This window comes from Dendrobates tinctorius, unplaced genomic scaffold (assembly GCF_039654945.1).
Source record: "Dendrobates tinctorius isolate UK_male_01 unplaced genomic scaffold, ASM3965494v1 ptg000107l, whole genome shotgun sequence".
Lineage (NCBI taxonomy): Eukaryota > Metazoa > Chordata > Amphibia > Anura > Dendrobatidae > Dendrobates > Dendrobates tinctorius.
In genome coordinates this window covers 25,763,596-25,785,790 of record NW_027361775.1, presented here as the reverse complement: position 1 = coordinate 25,785,790, position 22,195 = coordinate 25,763,596, and the positions used below count along the sequence as shown (strand labels likewise).

At 43.9% G+C, this 22,195-nt stretch overlaps 2 protein-coding genes across 2 annotated transcripts in view; one reads left to right on the top strand and one right to left on the bottom strand.

Annotated features, from left to right (window-relative positions):
- Positions 1 to 1,069: 1,069 nt before the first annotated feature.
- Positions 1,070 to 13,686, bottom strand: RPL35A (ribosomal protein L35a). Its single transcript, XM_073589296.1, has 5 exons — positions 13,548 to 13,686; positions 11,586 to 11,625; positions 11,348 to 11,500; positions 4,294 to 4,438; positions 1,070 to 1,124 (listed from the first exon to the last, which is right to left on the bottom strand). Exons 2-5 carry the CDS (start codon positions 11,594 to 11,596, stop codon positions 1,101 to 1,103), a joined length of 333 nt encoding a protein of 110 aa, XP_073445397.1. The 5' UTR covers positions 11,597 to 11,625; positions 13,548 to 13,686; the 3' UTR covers positions 1,070 to 1,100.
- Positions 13,687 to 13,789: 103 nt separating this feature from the next.
- Positions 13,790 to 22,195, top strand: part of DRC9 (dynein regulatory complex subunit 9) — a 79,477-nt gene continuing 71,071 nt past the window's right edge. Inside the window, exons 1-2 of the mRNA XM_073589295.1 lie at positions 13,790 to 13,867; positions 15,697 to 15,845. Coding sequence (XP_073445396.1) covers positions 15,720 to 15,845 — 126 coding nt within the window. The 5' untranslated portion in view covers positions 13,790 to 13,867; positions 15,697 to 15,719. The remainder of the gene's footprint in view (positions 13,868 to 15,696; positions 15,846 to 22,195) is intronic.

Sequence of the window (22,195 nt, the reverse complement as noted above, 5' to 3'; positions counted from 1 at the left end):
AGAACCTGAAAAAAAATGGAGACTCTACGGGTCTTGGAAAATTGAGTGTGTAATTTTTTTTGTACCACTTAAAGAAGAACCTAGACATGTTTGGTGTCTACAAACTCGTAATTACCTGGAGAATCATAATGGCAGATCAGCTTAAGCATTTCGTGAACATGGTAAACAAAAAAAAAAAAAAATAATATATATATATATATATATATATATATATATATATATATATATATATCTATATATCTATATATCTATATATCTATATATCTATATATATATATATATATATATATATATTATTTTGGAATTGCACTTTTTTTTGCAATTTTGCCAGCCTTGGAATTTTTTCCCACAATATGTTAAAACCAACGGTTTCGTTCAAAAGTACAACTCATCTTGCAAAAAACAAGCCCTCGCATGGCCATATTGACAGAAAAATAAACAGTTATGGCTCTGGGAAGAAGGGGAGCAAATAAACAAAAAGCTAAATCCCAAGGTGTTGAAGGGGCTCACTTGATGGCATATAACCATGACAGATACTCTATAACTGCACTATACAGTTGAGGGGTATTCCCATCTCCAGGACACTATCCCAATATGTAGTAGGTGTAATAATATTAGGAAATACTCCCAATTAGAAATGTGTAGTTTTTATGATTAGCTATGTTGCTTACCTCATGTGCAGGCATTGCAAAATAGGTATCCATGGTTACAACCACTAGCAACTAGATAACGGTCACTATATCAATGGTCGTAACCATAGATACCCAAGGTCTTGAAAGACATGGCAAATCAGAAGAACTATGCTATATTTCTAATTGGAGGCATTTGCTATTATTACACCTACTACATATTGAGATAAGATCTTGGAGATGGGAATACCTCTAATTTTTCAAGGATGAAATGAGTACCAACATATTTGAGGATAAAGTTGAGGATTTTTACATAGGGTTTAAACAATTCTATAGACAATACAATTCCCACTCATCACCGAACGTATTTGCACCACTTATTACAGTCATAACCATTCACCAGCTGAGAGATTGACAAAAACTCCCGACATAAAAAAAGATCCAGAATGTTCATTTATTTATACAGAATGTTTAGATCCTTGAAGGGTACAACATCTGCAAAGAAGAGAGAACACAAACATTAGATTAGGACTGCAAAGAATATATTTTTTACAGTTTGACTTAAATCTTCATCCAAACATCTAACAAAACTGGAAGAGCACAATTGTTTGACTTTTCATATTCAAGTTGTGTGTCAATTTAGGATAATGTAGAAATTTAGACAAATTTAAGATGAAATGTAAGTTATAGACAACAATGGGAATGAGGATTTTTTTTTTAGTAAACCATTATTTTTGGCTACCAAGGTTTACAACATGGTTTCATTGAATATGTTTAACAGTTTGGTTTCTACAGCCTCTATCACAGAACATAGTTGACTACAAAATGAGATAAGAATGAATCAGTCAGTGAGTCCATCGCTAAGGAGATAATGGTGTAATTTAACCACTTAGAGACCATGCCCATTTTCGTTTTTGCGTTTCTAACCTTTATATTTTTTGGTCAATACAGCCATGTGAGGACTTGTTTTTTGCGGGGCGAGTTGTACTTTTGAACGACACCATTGGTTTTACCGTTTCGTGTACTCAAAAACAGGAAAACGATGCCAAGTGCAGTGAAATTACAAAAAGTGCATTCCACAATGGATTTTGTTTTAACGATGTTCACCAAATGCCAAAACTGACCTGCCATTATTATTCCAGGTCATTACGAGTTCACAGACACCAAACATGTCTAGGTTCTTTTTTATTTAAGGGGTGAAAAAAATAAAATCCAAAGTTTGTTAAAAAAAAAAATTGCACCATTTCCCAATACCCGCAGCGTCTCCATTTTTCGTGATCTCGGGTTGGCGAGGGCTTATTTTTTGTGTGCCGAGCTGACGTTTTTAATGATACCATTTTGGTGCAGATACGATCTTTTGATCACCCGTTATTGCATTTTAGTGCAATGTCACGGCGACCAAAAAAAAAAAAAAAAAAAAAAAAAAAAGGTAATTCTGAAGTTTTGACTTTCTTGCTACGCCGTTTAGCGATCTGGCTAATCTTTTTTTTATTGATAGATCGGGCGATCCTGAACGCGGCAATACCAAATGTGTACTTTTTTTTATTATTGTTTTATTTTGAATGAGGCGAAGGGGGTGATTTAAGATAGATATATTTTTTTTGGCATGCTTCAATAGTCTCCATGGGAGACTAGAAGCTGCCATAACCCGTTCTGCTCTGCTACATAGAGGCGATGTTCAGATTACCTGTACATAGAATTGCTGACTTGCTATGAGCGCCAACCACCAGGCGGCGCTCATAGCAATCCGGCACTGACAACCATAGAGGTCTCCAGGAGACCTCTGGTTGTCATGCCAACCTACGGGTGGGAGGATTTCCGGCCCCATGGCCGAAAGTGCACGTTAAATGCCGCTGTCAAGAGTTTGACAGCGGCATTTAACGAGTTCATAGCCGCGAGTGGATTGCGATTACACTCGTGACTGTTCCGGGCACATGTCAGCTGTTCAAAACAGCCGATATGTGCCAGGAAAGATATGGGCACACTGCCAGAGTCCACCATCAAAGGGAGGGAAGTGACCTGCGCGGTACTAGTACGGCAGCGGTCACAAAGGGGTTAAAGACAAAATTTAATACTCATGCAAATTCAGTGTTGATAAAGGGGATCCTCTTGAGAATTCAGGAGTATTTGCATGTGTGTATAGAAGTAGTGTCCTTGTTCCGCAAGAGTCAACGGAAGTGCAATACATTTACCCATTACTTTCCACAGGAACTTACTCATGTAGCACCACTAAAGTAAAAACAAAAAGGACACAAGTGATCAGCGAGAATACTTGTTACTCGAGATTTCCAGAGCATGCTCAGGTGTTTTCCAAGTATTTTGTTGTGCTTGAAGATTTAGTTTTTGTCGTTGTAGCTGCATGATTTGCAGCTGCTAGACAGCTTGAATACATGTGGGGATTTCCTAACAAACAGGCATTCCTCACATGTATTCAGGCTAGCTAGCAGCAGCAAATCATGCAGCTACGGCGACAGAAACTAAATCTCAGAGCACGTCCAAAATACTCAGAGAACACCCGAGCATGCTCGGGAAATCTCGAGTAATGAGTATACTCGCTCATCACTAGACAACCCTTTTAGGATGTAGTCAGCCGATTGTAAAAATCGTACCGAGATTGAATCGCAATGCTTGGATTGGCCACGGCTTTGCCGACCCAAAACGTGACAACAGTACAGAAATGTAGGAAGCCGCCATGCTTGGGTTGGGAGAGCTACCGGTCAGTCTGTGTATGGCGGTCCAATTTATATAACCGTCTGACTAAGCCCTTTTGTACTCTATTTTTGGCTAGTCATTTCATGCAGAATTGGAAATTCGAAGGAAAGATCATCAGTTCTAGATTTATAGCGCACAACAAGGGAGCGATCTGAACACTATTACAGGCGGTAAAGTTACCAGACACCAATCAGGCTGCTGAATTTATCTCACAAAAGGTAAGGTAATGGGACCAAACAGCTACATGTTGCCCATTATTTGGGCAGAATGTATCAGGCACTGGCTGTATGATTTCAGATAGGTGTGCTCGACTCTGGCGTTCCAGAGAAAAACATACTTTAAAATCCTCCTCTGCTCTGCAGACTAGTTATACTGAATTCTGATTGGTAAACCTTGCATTAATGGTGTTGAACACACCATTAATGTAAAAAATAAAAATGGCCATAGCAATTAGTTAAAAGGTGTTATCCAGTACCATTATTTTTTCACTACGGGCCTAAGAACTAACAGCCAAGACGCGAACTACCTGCCTGTTGTGCCCGTGCTGATCTCTGACCGCATGCTGGCATTTCAGCAGCTAACTGCGGGGAGCCGGCAGTCAGTCAGCTTGACGTCTGCAGTCTCATCCCATCAACAGAGCGGTTCTGAGGCAGAAGTGCTGCTCTGTTGATGTGGAGCAGCTGAATCATCAGAAGTGGTTGGTTACCACTCTGAGTCAAGTACAAGAGTTGCCCGTTAGGCTATGTTCACAAGTTGCGTTTTTGCTGCTTTTTTTTCCTGCAGGCAAAACCTTCTCTCTTGGCAAGAAAGAAGCTGCTTACAAAATGGTTTTGCTGTGTTTTTTGTGTCTATTGTGCATGATAAAAATTTACTACATAAACCATATTCTAAGAAACCTATAAAGGTGCAAAAGAAAATGCCTCAACCTTTCAAATTCATGGCTTGTACTCACCACGCGGATTCTGTGTCCCATGGCCTTGGCAGGCAGGTTTGAGCGGAACTTGGCACGCACCATGCCACTGTTGCCATGAGCTCTGGTCACCTTACCCCAGATCACACGAGTTTTATTTGGTTTGCCTCCTGGTGTTACTGTTTTGCTAGAAAAAAAAAACATCACAAGATGAAAACCATATTAAAAAGTTCAATGGAGAGAGGAGAATTGTGTTCCTGCACTCACTGCAATCGGAATAAGAAAGTAGTGTCAACAAGTGAACATTACATTTGCTGCCACTAAGTAACATATTAACATATGTTAATATTACTGTGTTATACTAGCAGGGTAACAAATCTTCATAAAGTAAACTAAAGGTACCCAGCTGTTTGGATAAAAATGTCAATTTATTAGCATCGCTAAAAAGGTTCCAGGTACATTAAAAAACACTGCATTAGACATGGAACTGTCCTTAGCCATGATAACAAATCTTCATACTTATTAATAAGTTAGGGAAAACCAAGCAAAATGCACCAAAATTCTGGCAGAATTTACACCACACTGGTTTGGTTTGAAAGGTGCACAGAAAAGGAGATATTACTAAAGAGAAGCCTTAGACTTACTAAAGGCATGCACTAATATTTTGGAGCAAAATAAGCCAACACATGTGTCCTTGTTTGGATGAGTGCTCCTATGTTCTTTAGAAGAGTCATCACCGAGGGGGCGTGGCCTGGACCTCATGTAGGGAGGACGTGGAGTGAGAGAGCTCCTGCCCGGATCCGACAATAAATCCTGATTACCGGCACTGCTGACGAGTCCCACTGACCTGGAGGGCTGCAATATCTCCCTGGGCGTTTAGACAGCGGAGGATCCTTGGGCCATGTCGAACCGCAGCAGTAAAAAAGATAAGGAGACGCCGGGGCGCGCCTCTGCTACATCCAGGATGGCACCAGCAAACAACAAGTCGGCTGGTAGTGGAGCGATGGGAGCTGCTGGCAGGCTGGAACGATATGCAAGGGTGCCTCCTGCTGCTGCTCGATCGCCCAGTGCACAGACTGAGGCAGACGCTGGATGCAGCGTGGAGCTGGAGGATCATCTCTCCAGGGAGGGAACAGTGAGTAAACTGGGCCCCCCTTCAGCCCAACACGTGCAGACACAGGGGCCTGTGCTGGAGGAGGAAGGAGTGGGGGATGGGGAGCAGCCGGAGTCTGTGACTGCTGAGCCCACACTGGGAGAAATCCTCGCAGCAATTAACTCCTGCAATACCACACTGGCCACTCTAAGTAATCAAATGGAGATTGTCACCAAGGACATGGCCTGTATTAAACAAGAGCTGCGAGGGGTGACTGCCAGGGTGGGGGAACTGGAGGAGCGTGTTGGTGCGACGGAGGATAAATTGCCACCAATAACACGGGAGCTGGGAAAAGCCACGCAAAATATTACAATACTGCTGAACAAGGTGGATGATTTAGAGAACCGCTCCCGTAGAAGTAATCTGCGACTGGTGGGGGTTCCGGAGAGGACGGAGGGGACTGACTCACTTGGCTTTTTTGAAAAATGGCTAATGGACACCTTTGGTAAAGATGTTTTGTCCCCATTCTTTACTATTGAGAGAGCACACAGGGTCCCTACGCGTGCCCCCCCGCCGGGAGCACCCCCGCGTCCCATCTTGCTTAAGCTCCTACACTTTAAAGATAGAGATGCTATCCTGCGCAGATCCAGAGACATTAAGGAACTTGCTATTAATGGGAGGAAAGTCTCCATTTTCCCTGATTTTTCCCTGGAGGTGCAGTGTAAAAGGGCGCAATTTATTGAGATTAAAAAACGCCTACGTGACTTACAGGTGACATATTCCATGATGTACCCTGCTAGACTGCGGATTGATGTGAATGGAGAAACGCACTTTTTTGATACGGCGGGAATGGCGCTGTCCTGGCTGGATATTAATGAGAGGTCCATGAGGAGGAAGAATACTTGAAGTTCTCCCTTTTTTCGCCACCAGGTGTTGTTACTCCTTTTTGTCTAGGACGCTATGCTGGTATAATTACTACTGTTCATTCCATTTCGGATTCAGGGCGGGAGCTGACCGGATTGCTGTGGACACTCGTTACAGTGACAAGCTGTGGACCCTTCTCCCTGCATGGACTCTGGGCGAGTTTTCTAGCCCTGATTCTCTCTATTTGAGAGAAATGTGCAAGTTACACTTGTGTTTGGGGGTAGGGGCGCTGTGCACTGGTGTGCAGTGCTCCCTCTCCCTCCTTTGTTTTTTTCGTTTGTTGTTGTATTCCCTAATTGTTCTGTGGGATGTGATGTGCGTCAGCCGTGTCGCCCAATTCATTGTACTGAGGGATGGTGGAGATTGCCTCTCTCCCTCGGGAGTGGAGTATGTTCCGATTTCTCATTTTTTAGTCTGCTCTTATGGCGATATCACTTAATATTGTAGCGTGGAATGTTAGGGGGCTCGGGGATGCAAATAAGAGATGTGCTATATTTACTAATATGCAGAAATTTCTCCCGGCTATCCTGTGTATGTCTGAGACCCACATGGTGAAAGATAATATTCATTGGCTAAGAAAGGGATGGGTTTCACATGAATATCATTCCACGTACTCGACCCATGCACGGGGTGTCAGTGTGCTGGTGCACAGGTCCATCCCCTTCTCATGTACTAAATCAGTGGTTGACCCTGGGGGCAGATTTGTATGTTTGCTTTGCACGTTATACGGTATACAATTTATTTTGGTTGCCATATACATCCCCCCGCCCTATTCAGTCGAACCAGTAAAAAGAATCTTGTCTATTTTGGGTTCCTTTCCCCCTGCGCCGACTCTTCTAATAGGAGATTTTAATACATATTTGCATCCCTATTTGGATAAGTTGCATTCAGGAAACATATCAGAGGATGCAGCCTCAACCTCATTTGCTAGAACGTTAGTGGAGCTGGGTATGGTAGATCTTTGGCGTGTCCGAAACCCCACAGCCAGACAGTTTTCCTGCTACTCTAGCTCCCACCACGCTATGTCACGGATAGACCTGGCCATTGGGAATACACTCATGACCCCATATGTACGAGGGGTGGCCTACCTGCCTAGAAGTGTATCTGATCACTCGACGCTACATGTCACACTTTCATGGGGACACCCCCTCACCCTATCTAGACCTATCTGGAAGCTTAATCCCTTCTGGATCCAGCTTATAGGGGGATCTTTGCATGATGCCATTCTAGAATATTTTCAACTTAATGAGTACTCTGCATCATCACACATAGTCTGGGATTCCATGAAAGCCTATGTCAGGGGCTTATATATTAGAGAAATATGCACACGGAAAAGCCAAAATAGACGCTACACCCAGAGTCTGATCCAGGAGGTGTCTGTTGCGGAGGCTGCGGTGATACTCAACCCGACAGAGGAAACTAAAAAAGCTTTGGAGAAGGCACAGGGGTCGCTCAGGGAAAACCTCATGTCGGCGGCAGCAAATAAACGTTATTTCCTCAAACAAAAATATTTTATAGAGGGGGAGGGAGTAGGACATTTATTGGCCACGGTCATTAGAGCACAGGACGGATCTTCATATATCAATAGGCTAAAAACGGACTCGGGTGGTCCTGTGACAGACAGTGCGGACATAGTGAGTGAGATAAGGAGGTATTATATGCGACTATACACATCAGATTGCAGTCTCACGGAGACTGAGATTGAGCAGTACCTGGATGCGCTCTCTCTCCCTGCATTGGCTGATAGCGATAGGGATTCATTGGATCGGGACATCCTGTTGGAGGAGTTGGAGGAGGCGCTTGGTCAGATGCAAAATGAAAAGGCTCCAGGAATGGATGGCCTGCCTGGCGAGTTTTACAAAACCTATGCACCCTTACTGCTACCTAAGCTACTTAAGGTATTTGAAGAGGCTGAAAGGCAGAGGGTCCTCCCGCCATCTATGAGGGAAGCTTTGATAGTTTTAATATTAAAGCCCGGAAAGGATCCAGAGGTTCCGGATTCATATCGCCCGATTTCCCTATTATCAACAGATGTTAAATTATTGGCCAAGGTACTCGCCAATAGGATGTCCCGAGTTATCTCATCTGTTATACAGAAGGATCAGACGGGATTTATCCCAGGCAGAGCCACATCTATGAACCTTAGGAAACTATACTTGGGGATTCAACATAGTTCTGGGGAGTTGGGGGGGAAGAGCAATTTTGTCCTTAGACGCCGCTAAGGCGTTCGATAGTTTGGAGTGGGGTTTTTTGTGGGCGGTACTTCGGAAAATGGGCTTTGGACACAGATTTATAAATTGGGTGAGGCTGTTGTATGGCTCGCCGGTGGCGAAGGTTGGGGCTAATGGCAGGGTCTCTGAGTCTTTTCCTCTTGGGAGAGGTACTAGACAGGGGTGCCCGCTCTCGCCCTTGCTATTTGCTACTGCGGTGGAGCCATTGGCAGTTGCAATTCGGAAGTCCAGAGAAATAATGGGATTCAGATGTGGAACTGTGGAGTTGAGGATATCATTGTACGCGGAAGATTTACTTCTATATTTAGATAAGGTACATTCCTCGATTTTGCCGGCAATGGAGGTCATTCGAGAATTTGGGCTGAGGTCTGGTCTTCGGATTAATTGGTCCAAATCAGCTTTAATGCCGATAGACCCTCTCCCGGCGGATTTCTCAGATTTGCAGATACCGGTCCCTGTAGTTCGGAGGTTTAGGTATCTGGGTATAATTGTTAGTCCTGCCCCGAAGGATTTTCGGGCTCTGAATCTGGAGCCCCTGTTGCAGCGATTTAGAGCAAAAGTACATACTTGGTGTCGCCTGCCGTTGTCGAATATTGGTAGATCTAACTTAATCAAAATGGTAATGATGCCACAATTATTATATTTGATACATAATTCTCCGGTGTGGATCTGTAGGGACTTTTTTGCAAAAATAAATACATTATTCCGGGAATTAATTTGGAAGAAAAAACAGGCTAGGATTCGCTTGGAGATACTGCAGCGAGGGAAGGAGGAGGGAGGATTGGCGGTGCCAAACCCATTCATATACTTTATAGCCTCCCAGATGCAACATCTTAAGGGTTGGGGTAGAGACGGGGCGTGTGACAATGGTGGTGATATTGTGAGGGAAGGATCGGTATGGAAATATCCAGGGTGCCGGTTGGAGGTGGGAAGACGGCAGATAAATGGGGCACGATACCCCACGTTGGCTATGATTTTCAAGGTGTGGGATAGGGGTAAGTCTCTTTTGAAGATAAATGGGCCTACGGAATTGTGGCCATTGTGGCGAAATCCGGATTTGCAAGAGATCAAAAAGCTGGTGGGGTTCGGAAGATGGGAAGATAAAGGGATTTATCTGGTGTCACAAATTTTGCAAAATAATACTCTTAAGAGTTTTGAACAATTGAGAACAGAATTTCACCTCCCGCACGTCTTCTTTTATCAGTACTTACAGCTAAGACATGCATTGGAAAAACAGAGAAGGACAAATCCGGTGATAGTGACACATAATCAAACACTACATATGCTACTTACATCTGAGTCTTCTAGGGGACTTATCTCTGAATTATATAAAAGATTATTACCTGCCCATCTGGAGACATATCCACTGACTGCTGCTAAGAATAAGTGGGAACGGGACGTTGGCCCCCTGACGGAGGACCAGTGGTCCGATATTCTAGAACAGGTCCCTAAAATGGCGGTTTCTGAGTGCCAGCGGCTTTCGCAAATATATCTCATTCACAGGGTATATAAAACACCCAGCTTATTATTTAAAATGGGACTTAGGCCCAATACACAATGTGTTAGGTGTGGGCAGGATGATGCCCACTTGATGCATGTTATGTGGGAGTGCGGGCACATTGGGGATTTCTGGAGGCAGACCCTGGGACTCATAGCCCAAGTATACCATATCACAATACGACCGTCACCTCGTCTATGTTTGTTGAATTTGTGGGAGGAGGGGGTTGACCCGGACTCTGCAGTGGCCCTGGGAATAGCACGCATCCTGTATCAGGCAAGAAAGATACTTGCATATCATTGGTTGGATCCTATGCCACCAACATTGTCAGAGCTTAAAAATAAACTAAATAATGTCATCAGATTGGAAAGGGGGGCTTATTTAAAAAGAAATGCATTAAGAAAGTTTTACAAAATTTGGCAGCCATGGATGGAGTCACCGGGTCTCCCCTCGGGCGCACTGGTACGGGATGCGATGTTGGACCAGTTGCTGTTGTGCTTGCGATGAGGGGATGCTTGGGGGGTGAAAATAAAGTCTAGTGCCCTTTGTGGCGAAGTAGATTTTGAGTGGCGCGGTGGGAGGGAGCTGGGGTGGATTGGACCTGATATCCGTGGGGGGCGGGGGGGGGGGGGCGAAATATGATGCGGAGTGGCGCGGCTGGCGGGGATGGTTTTCCCGCTGAAATGAGGCACTGATGTATAATTTTGATTTTTGTTTATTTGTGGAGCCATGTTGTTTATAGGCTCAATTTTATGCAAATATCTGTGTTTTGAGATTTCTTCTTTTTATTTATTCTTACACAGGAAGAGTTTTACCCTTTAAATAATATTTGCTCTCAATGTAAATTTTACTAGCTATATAAGATGTCATATTCTTTCTGTATTGATTCCTGAATGTTTAATAAAAAAGATCTGATTCAAAAAAGAAGAGTCATCACCAGACATGTCTGGCGGTGGCATAACGCCAAGATATGGAAGTGGACATGCCCGATCAACATCTCCCCATGACAATCAGTTGTCTGGGACCCCCACACACAGAATTAAGGTCAAACCAGTCAATAATGGCTGCCATTAGTCTAACATGTATGTGGGTCTTTTAAACTGCTGCTATTTTCCCTTGCAGCTGTCTCTTGTGATAGATTTGTGTTACTCTAATTGGCTCACTGAGAAGTCAGTGCAATAAATGTTGTTAGTGCAAACTACTAAGCAACTACTGAGAACACGGGTATCGGGTAACTACAGCACAAAAACCTTTGGAGGGTAGAGCCTGGAGTGTCACTTTTAAGTCACACAGGAGTGGGATCTCTGCCAGCGATGACACAATTCACACCTGGAGAGATGAAACACTTACTTTTTTGCTTTGTACACATAGGCGCATTTCTTGCCCAAGTAGAAATCTGTCTCATCTCTGGCGTAGACCCCTTCAATCTTTAGGAGGGCCGTGTGCTCCCTCTGGTTTCGGAGGCCTCTCTTGTAGCCAGCAAAGATTGCTTTGCACCACAATCTGGTATAGGAGGAAATTAGAACACAGATTAGGGATCTGCAGAGACCAGACCATTCTGATAGCACAGAAGACTTTACTAGCTTACCTGCCAGGCATTTTGAGTTAGTGTCCAGATGCAGGGAGTACTGAAAAGGAAACACAAGTAGATGGTTAGAAGTGAGAAAATCATCTCTATTACTTATACCAGCCACAGGGATTCTGTCCCACTAATATGTAGATTACAAGTTCCAGAAACTTCAATGAAGTTTTAAAGCTGCCACAAAAATTAGCATAAGATATTACAAATGATACTGACCTGATAAACTACAAATGACCGATAATAAAAAATATCAGTCACAAGATTCATATATATTGTATATTAGCATCGGAGCTTTAGGTATTTTTTTTACAGCTTTTTATACTTCAGCCAAAACCTGCTTTCTTGGTAGTAAAGATGACACAGGTTTTGCTGCAGATTAAATGTGTGATTTATCCAGAGTACAAATATAGTTTTATTAACAAAATGCAGTAAAATCTGCTTTTTTTCAGCACACTCTGCTTTCTATGGATGAAAAAATGCTGAAAGAAGTCAGGAAAGAAAGTGAACCCTGTGTTCATGAGATTTCTAAAATCTTACAGCTTTTGATGGAACTGCAGCCAAAAAAAATAAAAACGCAACATTTGAACATAGCCTCATAATAATGGGCATTTACATTCATCACTTACTGTGTCATTGAATAAGGACATTCTAAATTACATATGATGAATATAAGCCGTACAGACCAAGTATTCGCCATCATATTCCACCCAGATAAGCCCTGGCTCTGATGGTCAGGAGGAAAAGGTTTTTATATGATCTGTCCGCTCTCCTGACATGACTGGTTCAAGACCCTCAGACACATTGCCTAAAATCCAGCCACCCCTGACCAACCATCTAGTGTATTGCAGGGGTCTGGACTATTCCCACACAGATTAGGTGGGAGATATAAGGATTTAATCACAGATCCTTGTGTTCTGCAGGCCGTTCATTCTGACAGTAATTTACTCTGCTCACTCCACAGAGGCAGAAAGAACACTCCACCCTCCCCATCCATAACTGTGGGGGACGCAGGCCAATTTCCATTCATTAGGCCAACAGTTATCTAATGTTTAAGGCCAGCTGTAGGGAATGGTATTCTCCACTAAATTATTTGGTACAGGTCTGTGCTTCCTCCTACAAATGTGAATAAATTGAGGTTGGGGTGTTTTTTAGGTAAGTTCCAGGAAGAACAATAGTGGCGGCAGATCATGGGGAATGCTTGGATTTACTAATAAGGAGCACAGGAGATGCGAAGATTCAGTGGATGATTGGAGCCTCTCAGCGGTGGCATCTTTTTACCCGAGAAGCTTAGAATGTTTCCATTCACTGACAGCATGTAGAGATCTGGACACTCAAGTGTTTCCCAAACATGTTCATTATCAGTCTCTACAAGCAGCACAGGACCCTGAGATAACAGCAGCCGGACCCCTCAGCACCCTAAGGTGATCAGCCACGTCCACCCATGGACAGGAGTGGGCAGATCACTACACTCTGCTGCGGCGTCTGACCCCACATATCACTGGTGATCGACAGCGCAGTACGTGGCCATCTCCAGCAGCCCCATTATTGGGGGTCCCACAGATCAGTAGGTCATGCCCTGGATGGGGGGGCCCCCTTGTAGAGTTGCAGTAACCCTTTAGCGCCTGGAGCTATGTAGTGTACTTGAGGCCATATGGATCGATAGGGACATAACCTGAAGGCAGCGGAATATGGCCGGTCAGCGAGGAGCTGCAGGCAGGACACGCAGGGAATCCCCACTCCACACCGTAGTGACCGGCCACGTTCTGCACACAGCGCTGCAGACACTGACAAGTCCCCGGGGCCGCACAATCCGGCCGATATCGCCGCCATCCCTCCGCGCACAGCCCCGCTACACCCCGCAGGTCACGAAGCAGCGCCCGCACAACACTCCCGGCCCGATATCCCGAACACGAGCGGCCTCCACAGCTCAAACCCCGCAACCCGCACCAGACATTCAGCTCTCCTCACCCGCACCGGAATCCAAGATGGAGGAAAAGGAAGTCAAGTCGCGCTGCACGCTGGGAAATGAGAAGCGCCCTCTACTGAGGTGTCTTTACTATTGCCTGTGCGGAATATACACGAAGGTCTGCGTATCCAGCGACTATAGTAACCAACGCCGTGTAGCGAGCGTCTGTACATCGGGGAACGGACAGTACATAGAGGTGTAAAACAAAACATGCAGTCAGCGAATAGCACTAATAAAGGCCCCTGGGGGCGGAGCTTTGGTGTCCATGGAAACGCAAGACGACTTTTTGACGCCATTTGAAACTTACCGGAGTATCGAGCTGGTAAGGCAGACGGAACACCGCGGTGTATTGTCACCTCTTTATAACGCTACACGTAACGTGCGGCCCTCACAGTGTCTCGTCATGTAGTGGACGGATAATATCGCAGCACACAAGGATGGCACATCGCAGCTCTAGAATTTCTGCGCTTGTGGCCACGTTCACACTATCAGTATTTGGTCAGTATTTTACCTCAGTATGTGTACGCCAAAATCAGGGGTGGAACAGTCAGAGGAAAAGTATAATAGAAACACTTCTGGATTTATCACCCGCTCCTGGTTTGGTCTTAAACTTACTGAGGTAAAATACTGACCGAATACTGAGGTAAAATACCAAATACTGAGGTAAAATACTGACCGAATACTGAGGTAAAATACCAAATACTGAGGTAAAATACTGACCCAATACTGAGGTAAAATACCAAATACTGAGGTAAAATACTGACCCAATACTGAGGTAAAATACCAAATACTGAGGTAAAATACTGACTGTGTGACTGTGGCCTGTCATTTCACTGCCCAACACGCTGTCCACCATGAGGCCGAGGACTGCACAACAGAACGACACGGTGCGGCCACGGGGCGGAATATTCGCTTTCTAGTGGAAACCTCTTCAGCAAACGCTTCTTCCTTCCTTGAGGTTGTGGAGCCATTTTCCGTTCCCTGAAGTGTTTGTGGAGACATTTTATTTTTTGGAGAGTTTTTCTTTTTGCAGCTCTCTGACAGAACGGCGCCTGGTTTGGGGCATTTCTCGGCATGAGCCGGTTGGCATAAATCACAGGCACTTTCTCTTCTCCCATCAGGCGTTTTTGAAAACCTGACGTCGAAATTAACGCCCGAAGGTGTGAGCGGCGTCGGGGTTTTACAATGGATATGAATAGGAGGAGCCTTTTCAGCGTCTTATGAACACTTTTCTCCAAATGGTTTTAGAAGCTGACTCGCTAATAAAGACACCGGCAGAAGACACGGTCTGAAAACAGGCTTAGCTCTTGTGCACACTGAGTATATATATATATATATATATATATATATATATATATATATATATATATATATATATTTAGGAGTTTTAGGAAGTGTCCACTTAATAAAAAAATGACTGAAAAATTCAAACCTGCTGAAAAGACTCTTCCTTTCCATTTCTGTTGTAAGCCCCGGTGCTGTTCACATGGTCAGTGTTTGGAGTGCAAATTTCCACTTCTTGTTTTGAAAAACGCTTGGTGGGAGAAAAGGGAGTGCAGGTGACTTCACTGAAGCGTCTCGTGAGGACAAATGCTTCAGATAAGACACTGTCCAGACAGAAGGCTGCAAGAAATAATTGCTAAAAAATCGTTAAAACACAGAAAAAGCTTCCAGAAACTCCCGGAAGGAACGTTTCCAAAAATAAGTTTCCACTAAAAAATTCACTGGTTTTGACCTCCTAATGAAAACTTCATGTGAACATACCTCTATGATTTGTGGACACCCAAAATACAAGCATTTCACAGATAATGGAAGATTTTGACACAGCAGCATTTATAACATGCCTGGTTTCGATAAATGTGGCCCCTTCTGGAGTGCCGGACACTCAGACAATCTGCGTCGGCTAGAGACATGAACGGTAGATTTGTCACTGCCTTTAGAGCTGAAGTTTGATGTAACTGCACCGAAAGCTGCGGCATTCTGATCTCTATGTACTTATAATTTCTTGTATCAGATCATATCGATTTGCCATTTTATCTGTTTTTTTTTTGTCACTAGGCAGATGACGTATCAGTAATCATCAGCAGAATATAAAAGATTTCTTGGTCTTTATTCATGTCCTGTTGTCGTTTTTGTATACAAATCCCATAGAAATACAGGCCAGACGCAGAGACATGGAAGGGATGGCATCATTGCCAGAGATGGAAGTCCTGCGGGTGTGCACAGTGCTGGAGGACAGCTTGGATCAACTTTCTGTCCTAGGATATATCATGCCAGTCTCTTACCAAGGTCGAAATAACGTAAGTAGGAATGTGAGGAGTAACACCGAAAAACAAAAATAGCTGGTATGTTTCACAACAGCAAAATGTCCAAGAAGTGCTGCCATTTTCTGTGCAAGCTTTTCATCAAGTGAATAAAAAGGTACAAAAGCCATGTAATACATTTACTATGGAAATGTGTTCTATACTAGTGCCCATCACCCAATTACAACAGCTCCTCCGCTCTCCCCATGGACAGAACTCCGCTCAGTAAATGGCAATTGCATTGTGCTGACAAAGGGAATCTTATGTTCCTGCTACTGTTCTCCTCAATGTACAACACCTACTCCTGTTCATACAGACAGTGATATGTATAAAAGTTGTATACAGGGTGGGTCATGTATATGGATACCTAAATAAAATGGGAATGGTTGGTGATATCAACTTCCTGTTTGTGGCTCATTAGTATATGGGAGGGGGGAAACTTTTCAAGACTGATGGTGACCATGGCGGCCATTTTGAAGTCAACCATGTTGGATCCAACTTTATCTTTTCCAATGTGAAGAGTGTCATGTGACACGTGAAACTTATTGAGAATTTCACAAGAAAAAAAATGGTGTGCTTGGTTTTAACGCAACTTTATTCTTTCATGAGTTATTTACTAGTTTCTCTTTGTTTACAGCCATTGACATGTCACAGAGGTTAACACGTGAGGAGCGAATAGAAATTGTGTTGATGTCTGGTGAACGCAATACCCGGGTCATTGCAGCAGATTTCATTGCAAGACACCCTACGCAAGAAAACGGTCACCATTCCCATTTTATTTAGGTGTATCCATATAAATGGCCCACCCAAAAAAGTTTGCCTCATCACTGAACATAATGTTATGTGTAAACTGAGGGTCCTGGTCCAATTTTTGTTTTGCCCATTCTGCAAATTCAGCGCGCTGATCTGGGTCATCCTCATTGAGATGCTGCAGCAGCTGGATTTTGTAAGGGTGCCATTTATGAGTACCTAATATCCACCAAAGGGATGTTCGACTGATGCCAGATCGGCGCGCTGAATTTGCAGAATGGGCAAAACAAAAATTGGAACAGGACCCTCAGTTTACACAGAACATTATGTTCAGTGATAAGGCAAACTTTTTTGGGTGAGCCATTTACCGTATATGGATACACCTAAATAAAATGGGAATGGTGACAGTTTTTGTCACCATCCATTTTTTGAATCTGTCAGTTTGGACTGCTCGCATATTAAACCTTTTTTCCTTTCAGGCCATCGGGGGTTAATATCAGTTTTTGCCCCCCGGTGGCCGCTGGTGTTACTGCATGTTTAATTAGTCTGCTGGAGACTACTCCCACCTTCCTATATAAGGTCACCTTGTACACCAGCTAGCTGTTGGTAATACAGTTCATTTGGAAACCAACCGTGGTGAAGACTGGAGCTACCTGGTGCAGAGGGGGTTCAGCTTATCTGGAGCCATGGTGATGCTGCTGAAGAGAGGAGCTATCAGGAGCAGTGGTGCTTCAGCTGAATGTGGTCAAGTGGCTAACTCTGCTGTCCAGGAGCATTGCAGCAGAGCAAGCTAAGTTTTGTTTTTTAGTTGCTTTAACCCCGTGGTGTCTGTTTTTTTTTTTCCTTTTGTGTTATCGGTGCAGTACACTTTTTTCCCTGTCTGACCTCCTGGGGAAGGGCTAAACAGGAGATAGGGACAGGTCGGGAACTTGGGCCTCACTACCATCAAGTGTACCCCCAAGTTAAGGATAGTCAGAGCACCTCCTTAGCCTGAGGGGCAGTTCAGGGGCCCAGGCTCCATGTCTCCTGTTTTCCCCCTACTGCCCCGTGACATTTTTCTTGCGTAGGGTGTCTTGCATTGAAATCTGCTGCAATGACCCGGGTACTGCGTTCACCAGACATCAACACAATTTCTATCCGCTTCTCACGTGTTAACCTCTGCGACATATCAATGGCTGTAAGCAAAGAGAAACTTGTAGATAACTCATGAAAGAATAAATTTACGTTGAAACCAAGCACACCATTGTTTTTCTTGTGAAATTTTCAGTACGTTTGATGTGTCACATGACCCTCTTCCCATTCCAAAAAATAAAGTTGGATCCAAAATGGCTGACTTAAAATGGTCACCACCCATCTTGAAAAGTTTTCCCCTCCCATATACTAATGTGCCACAAACAGGAAGTTGATATCACCAACCATTCCCATCATATTTAGGTGTATCCATATACATGGCCCACCCTGTACAATGGAGCATATGTATCCATACTCTAAGGCTGGAGTCACACGATACGGATGAAAAAACGGTCTGAGTCTCCCTGCTGAAAGTCGCAGGAGTGTAATGCGAGTACAATCCGATTTTTCACAACTAGCATCCAATTTACATCCAAATGCAGTGCGATTGCTATCTGATTGCAGTTCGATTTTAACATAAGCTTTTGCATACAACAATTCTCTGTCATTTACACATCGTTTTCAAAGGAAATAGTTGTCAAAACACACACATATATACAGTGGGTACGGAAAATATTCAGACCCCCTTAAATTTTTCACTCTTTGTTTCATTGCAGCCATTTGGTAAATTCAAAAAAGTTCATTTTTTTTCTCATAAATGTACACTCTGCACTCCATCTTGACTGTAAAAAAAACAGAAATGTAAAATTTTTTGTAAATTTATTAAAAAAGAAAAACTGAAATATCACATGGTCATAAGTATTCCGACCCATTGCTCAGTACTACGTAGAAGCACCCTTTTGAGCTAGTACAGCCATGAGTCTTCTTGGGAATGATGCAACAAGTTTTTCACGCCTGGATTTGGGGATCCCCTGCCATTTTTCCTTGCAGATCCTCTCCAGTTCCGTCAGGTTGGATGGTGAATGTTGGTGGACAGCCATTTTCAGGTCTCTCCAGAGATGCTCAATTGGGTTTAGGTCAGGGCTCTGGCTGTCCCAGTCAAGAATCATCTTTCATCTTTGAAATCAGACTGTCCACTTAGGAAGCAACACTGATTGACAATCAATTTCACATGCTGTTGTACAAATGGAATAGACAATAGATGGAAATTATTGGCAATTATTGAGACACACTCAATAAAGGAGTGGTTCTGCAGGTGGGGACCACAGACCACATCTCAGTACTAATGCTTTCTGGCTGATGTTTTGGTCACTTTTGAATGTTGGTTGTGCTTTCACATTCGTGGTAGCATGAGACGGACTCTACAACCCACACAAGTGGCTCAGGTAGTGCAGCTCATCCAGGATGGCACATCAATGCGAGCTGTGGCAAGAAGGTTTGCTGTGTCTGTCAGCGTAGTGTCCAGAGGCTGGAGGCACTACCAGGAGACAGGCCAGTACACCAGGAGACGTGGAGGTGCTGTAGGAGGGCAACAACCCAGCAGCAAGACCGCTACCTCAGCCTTTGTGCAAGGCAGGAGCTGCAATGCCAGAGCCCTGCAAAATGACCTCCAGCAGGCCACAAATGTGCATGTGTCTGCACAAACGGTTAGAAACCGACTCCATGAAGTTGGTCTGAGTGCCCGACGTCCACAGATGGGGTTTGTGCACACAGCCCAACACCGTGCAGGATGCTTGGCATTTGCCACAGAACAACAGGATTGGCAAATTCGCCACTGGCGTCCTGTGCTCTTCACAGATGAAAGCAGGCTCACACTGAGCACATGTGACAGAGTCTGGAGACGCCGTGGAGAGCGATCTGCTGCCTGCAACATCCTTCAGCATGACCGGTTTGGCAGTGGGTCAGTAATGGTGTGGGGTAGCATTTCTTTGGAGGGCCGCACTGCCCTCCATGTGCACGCCAGAGGTAGCTTGACTGCCATTAGGTACAGAGATGAGATCCTCAGACTCCTTGTGAGACCATATGCTGGTGCGGTTGGCCCTGGGTTCCTCCTAATGCAGGACAATGCCAGACCTCGTGTGGCTGGAGTGTATCAGCAGTTCCTGCAAGATGAAGGCATTGAAGCTAAGGACTGGCCCGCCCGTTCCCGAGACCTGAATCCGATTCAGGACATCTGGGACATCATGTCTCGCTCCATCCACCAATGTCACGTTGCACCACAGACTGTCCAGGAGTTGGCGGATGCTTTAGTCCAGGTCTGGGAGGAGATTCCTCAGGAGACCATTCGCCGCCTCATCAGGAGCATGCCCAGTCATTGTAGGAAGGTCATACAGGCATGTGGTGGCTACACACACTACTGAGCATCATTTCCTTATCTTGAGGCATTTCCACTGAAGTTGGATCAGCCTGTAATTTGATTTTCGACTTTGATTTTGAATATCATTCCAAATCCAGACCTTCATGGGATATTAATTTTGATTTACATTGATCGTTTGTATGTTTTATTGTTCTCAACACATACCATTATGTAATGAATAAAGATTTGCAATTGGACTATTTAATTCAGTGATATCTAGGATGTGGTATTTTAGTGTTACCTTTATTTTTTTTTTGAGCAGTGTATATACGAGCATTACATAGATATATAGATGTGAGTGACACATACAGCTATGGCAAAAATTAAGAGACCACTGCAAAATTTTAATTTTGTCTGATTTTTCTCTTTATAGGTATATTTTGAGTAAAATGTTCTTTTAGTCTACAAACTTCTGACAACATGTCTCCGAATTTCCAAGCACTAATTTTTTTTTTTCTGAAAAGGAGAAGTGGTCAAAATTAAAAAACAAACAGTGCTTTCAGACCTCAAATAATGCTAAGAAAACAAGTTCATAATGATTTAGAAACAACAATACTAATGTTTTAACTCATGAAGAGTTCAGAAATCAATATTTTGTGGAATAACAATGATTTTTAATCACAGCTTTCATGCGTCTTGGCATGGTTTCCACCAGTCTTTCACACTGCTTCTGGGTGACCTTAGGCCTCTCCTGGTACAAAAATTTAAGCAGTTCTTCTTTGTTTGATGGCTTGTGACTATCCATCTTCCTCTTGATTACGTTCCAGAGGTTTTAATCAATGGGGTTCAGGTGTGGAGATTGGGCTGGCCATGACAGGGATTTGATGTGGTAGTCTCTTAATTTTTGCCAGAGCTGTATGTATAATATATATATATATACAAAAAAGAACACAGCAACACATGTGCATGAATCTAGGCCATGTGAAAACACAGAAAAGCCTTCAATTTAGATTAAACTTCTCAATTTTGCCCCCAAATTTTTTCACTTACAGTAACAGATGAAAAATGAAGTTTCTTAATGCACAAATTGGCCAATTCATGTATGCCCATCAACAACGGCAAGGTGACCTCCCTCTGATGGGTCCCTGCTCTACAATATAAGCCACTTCTGGGCCACCAGCCTACTATTTTGGGCAACCATGTCACTACCGGGCTAAGCCTACAATTTATGGGCAGGTAGAGCTGATAACGGCAGCCAGCATCCAGTAATTAACCCCTTTCCTACATTAGACGTACTATTCCGTCCATGTGACCTGGGACCGTCACCTAAGTCCCAAGCAGCGTCGGACTGGCCCACCGGAGAACCGGTGGATTCTCCGGTGGGCCCTGGCATCTGCAGGCATACAGGGCCAGCAGTTGCCTAGGGCCCCCGCTGCTCCAGGGGCCCCCAGCCAGTGGTGTGTCGCACACCATGCAGCTGCTATGGGGGCCCCTGCCAGCGGAGCAGCAGCGGGTGTCAGGAGGCAGGAGCCCCTGTCCCCGCTGCTAAAGAGAAATGAATATTCACTGCTTCGCAGTGAATATCATTTCACAGTCTCCACCCCCAGAGGTCCCGCCCCCAGCCCAGTAAGCTGCTCTGCAGACTACAGCTGTAAATCAGGGCCGGTGCCGCCCTCAGTCCTCTCTGCTCCTGGCTCACAGCCAGTGCGCGATGACGTCACTACATCGCGCACCCGCTGTGTGTCTGGCAGAGGGGGCAGCTCCTGACACTGAAGCTGGCTGCCGGAGTCAGCGTGGGAGCGAGGAGGAGAGGTGAGTATTGTGTTTTTTTTGTTTTTTTTTATATCTCTCGCTCTCTCTATCTGTCTCTCTCTATCTATCTATCTATCTATCTCTCTCTCTATCTCTCTTATATCTATCTTTCTATCTCTATCTATTATCTATATCTATCTATCTATCTCTATCTATATCTATTATCTATATCTATCTTTCTATATCTATCTCTATCGCTCTATCTTTATATCTATCTTTCTATCTCTACATCTATCTCTATATCTATCTATCTCTATATCTTTCTATATATATCTCTATATCTATCTATTATGTCTATCTATCTCTATCTATCTTACTCTATCTATCTCTATATCTATTATCTCTATATTTATTATCTATCTAGCTACCATCTATATCTATCTATCTTTATCTATATATATATCTCTATCTAATATCT

Coding starts and splice junctions, on each gene's coding strand:
- RPL35A (XM_073589296.1), bottom strand. Junction 4,439..11,347: donor TATGTGTACAAAGCAAAAAA/GTAAGTGTTTCA, acceptor TTTTTTTTCTAG/CAAAACAGTAACACCAGGAG. Junction 1,125..4,293: donor TGGGACACAGAATCCGCGTG/GTGAGTACAAGC, acceptor TCTTCTTTGCAG/ATGTTGTACCCTTCAAGGAT.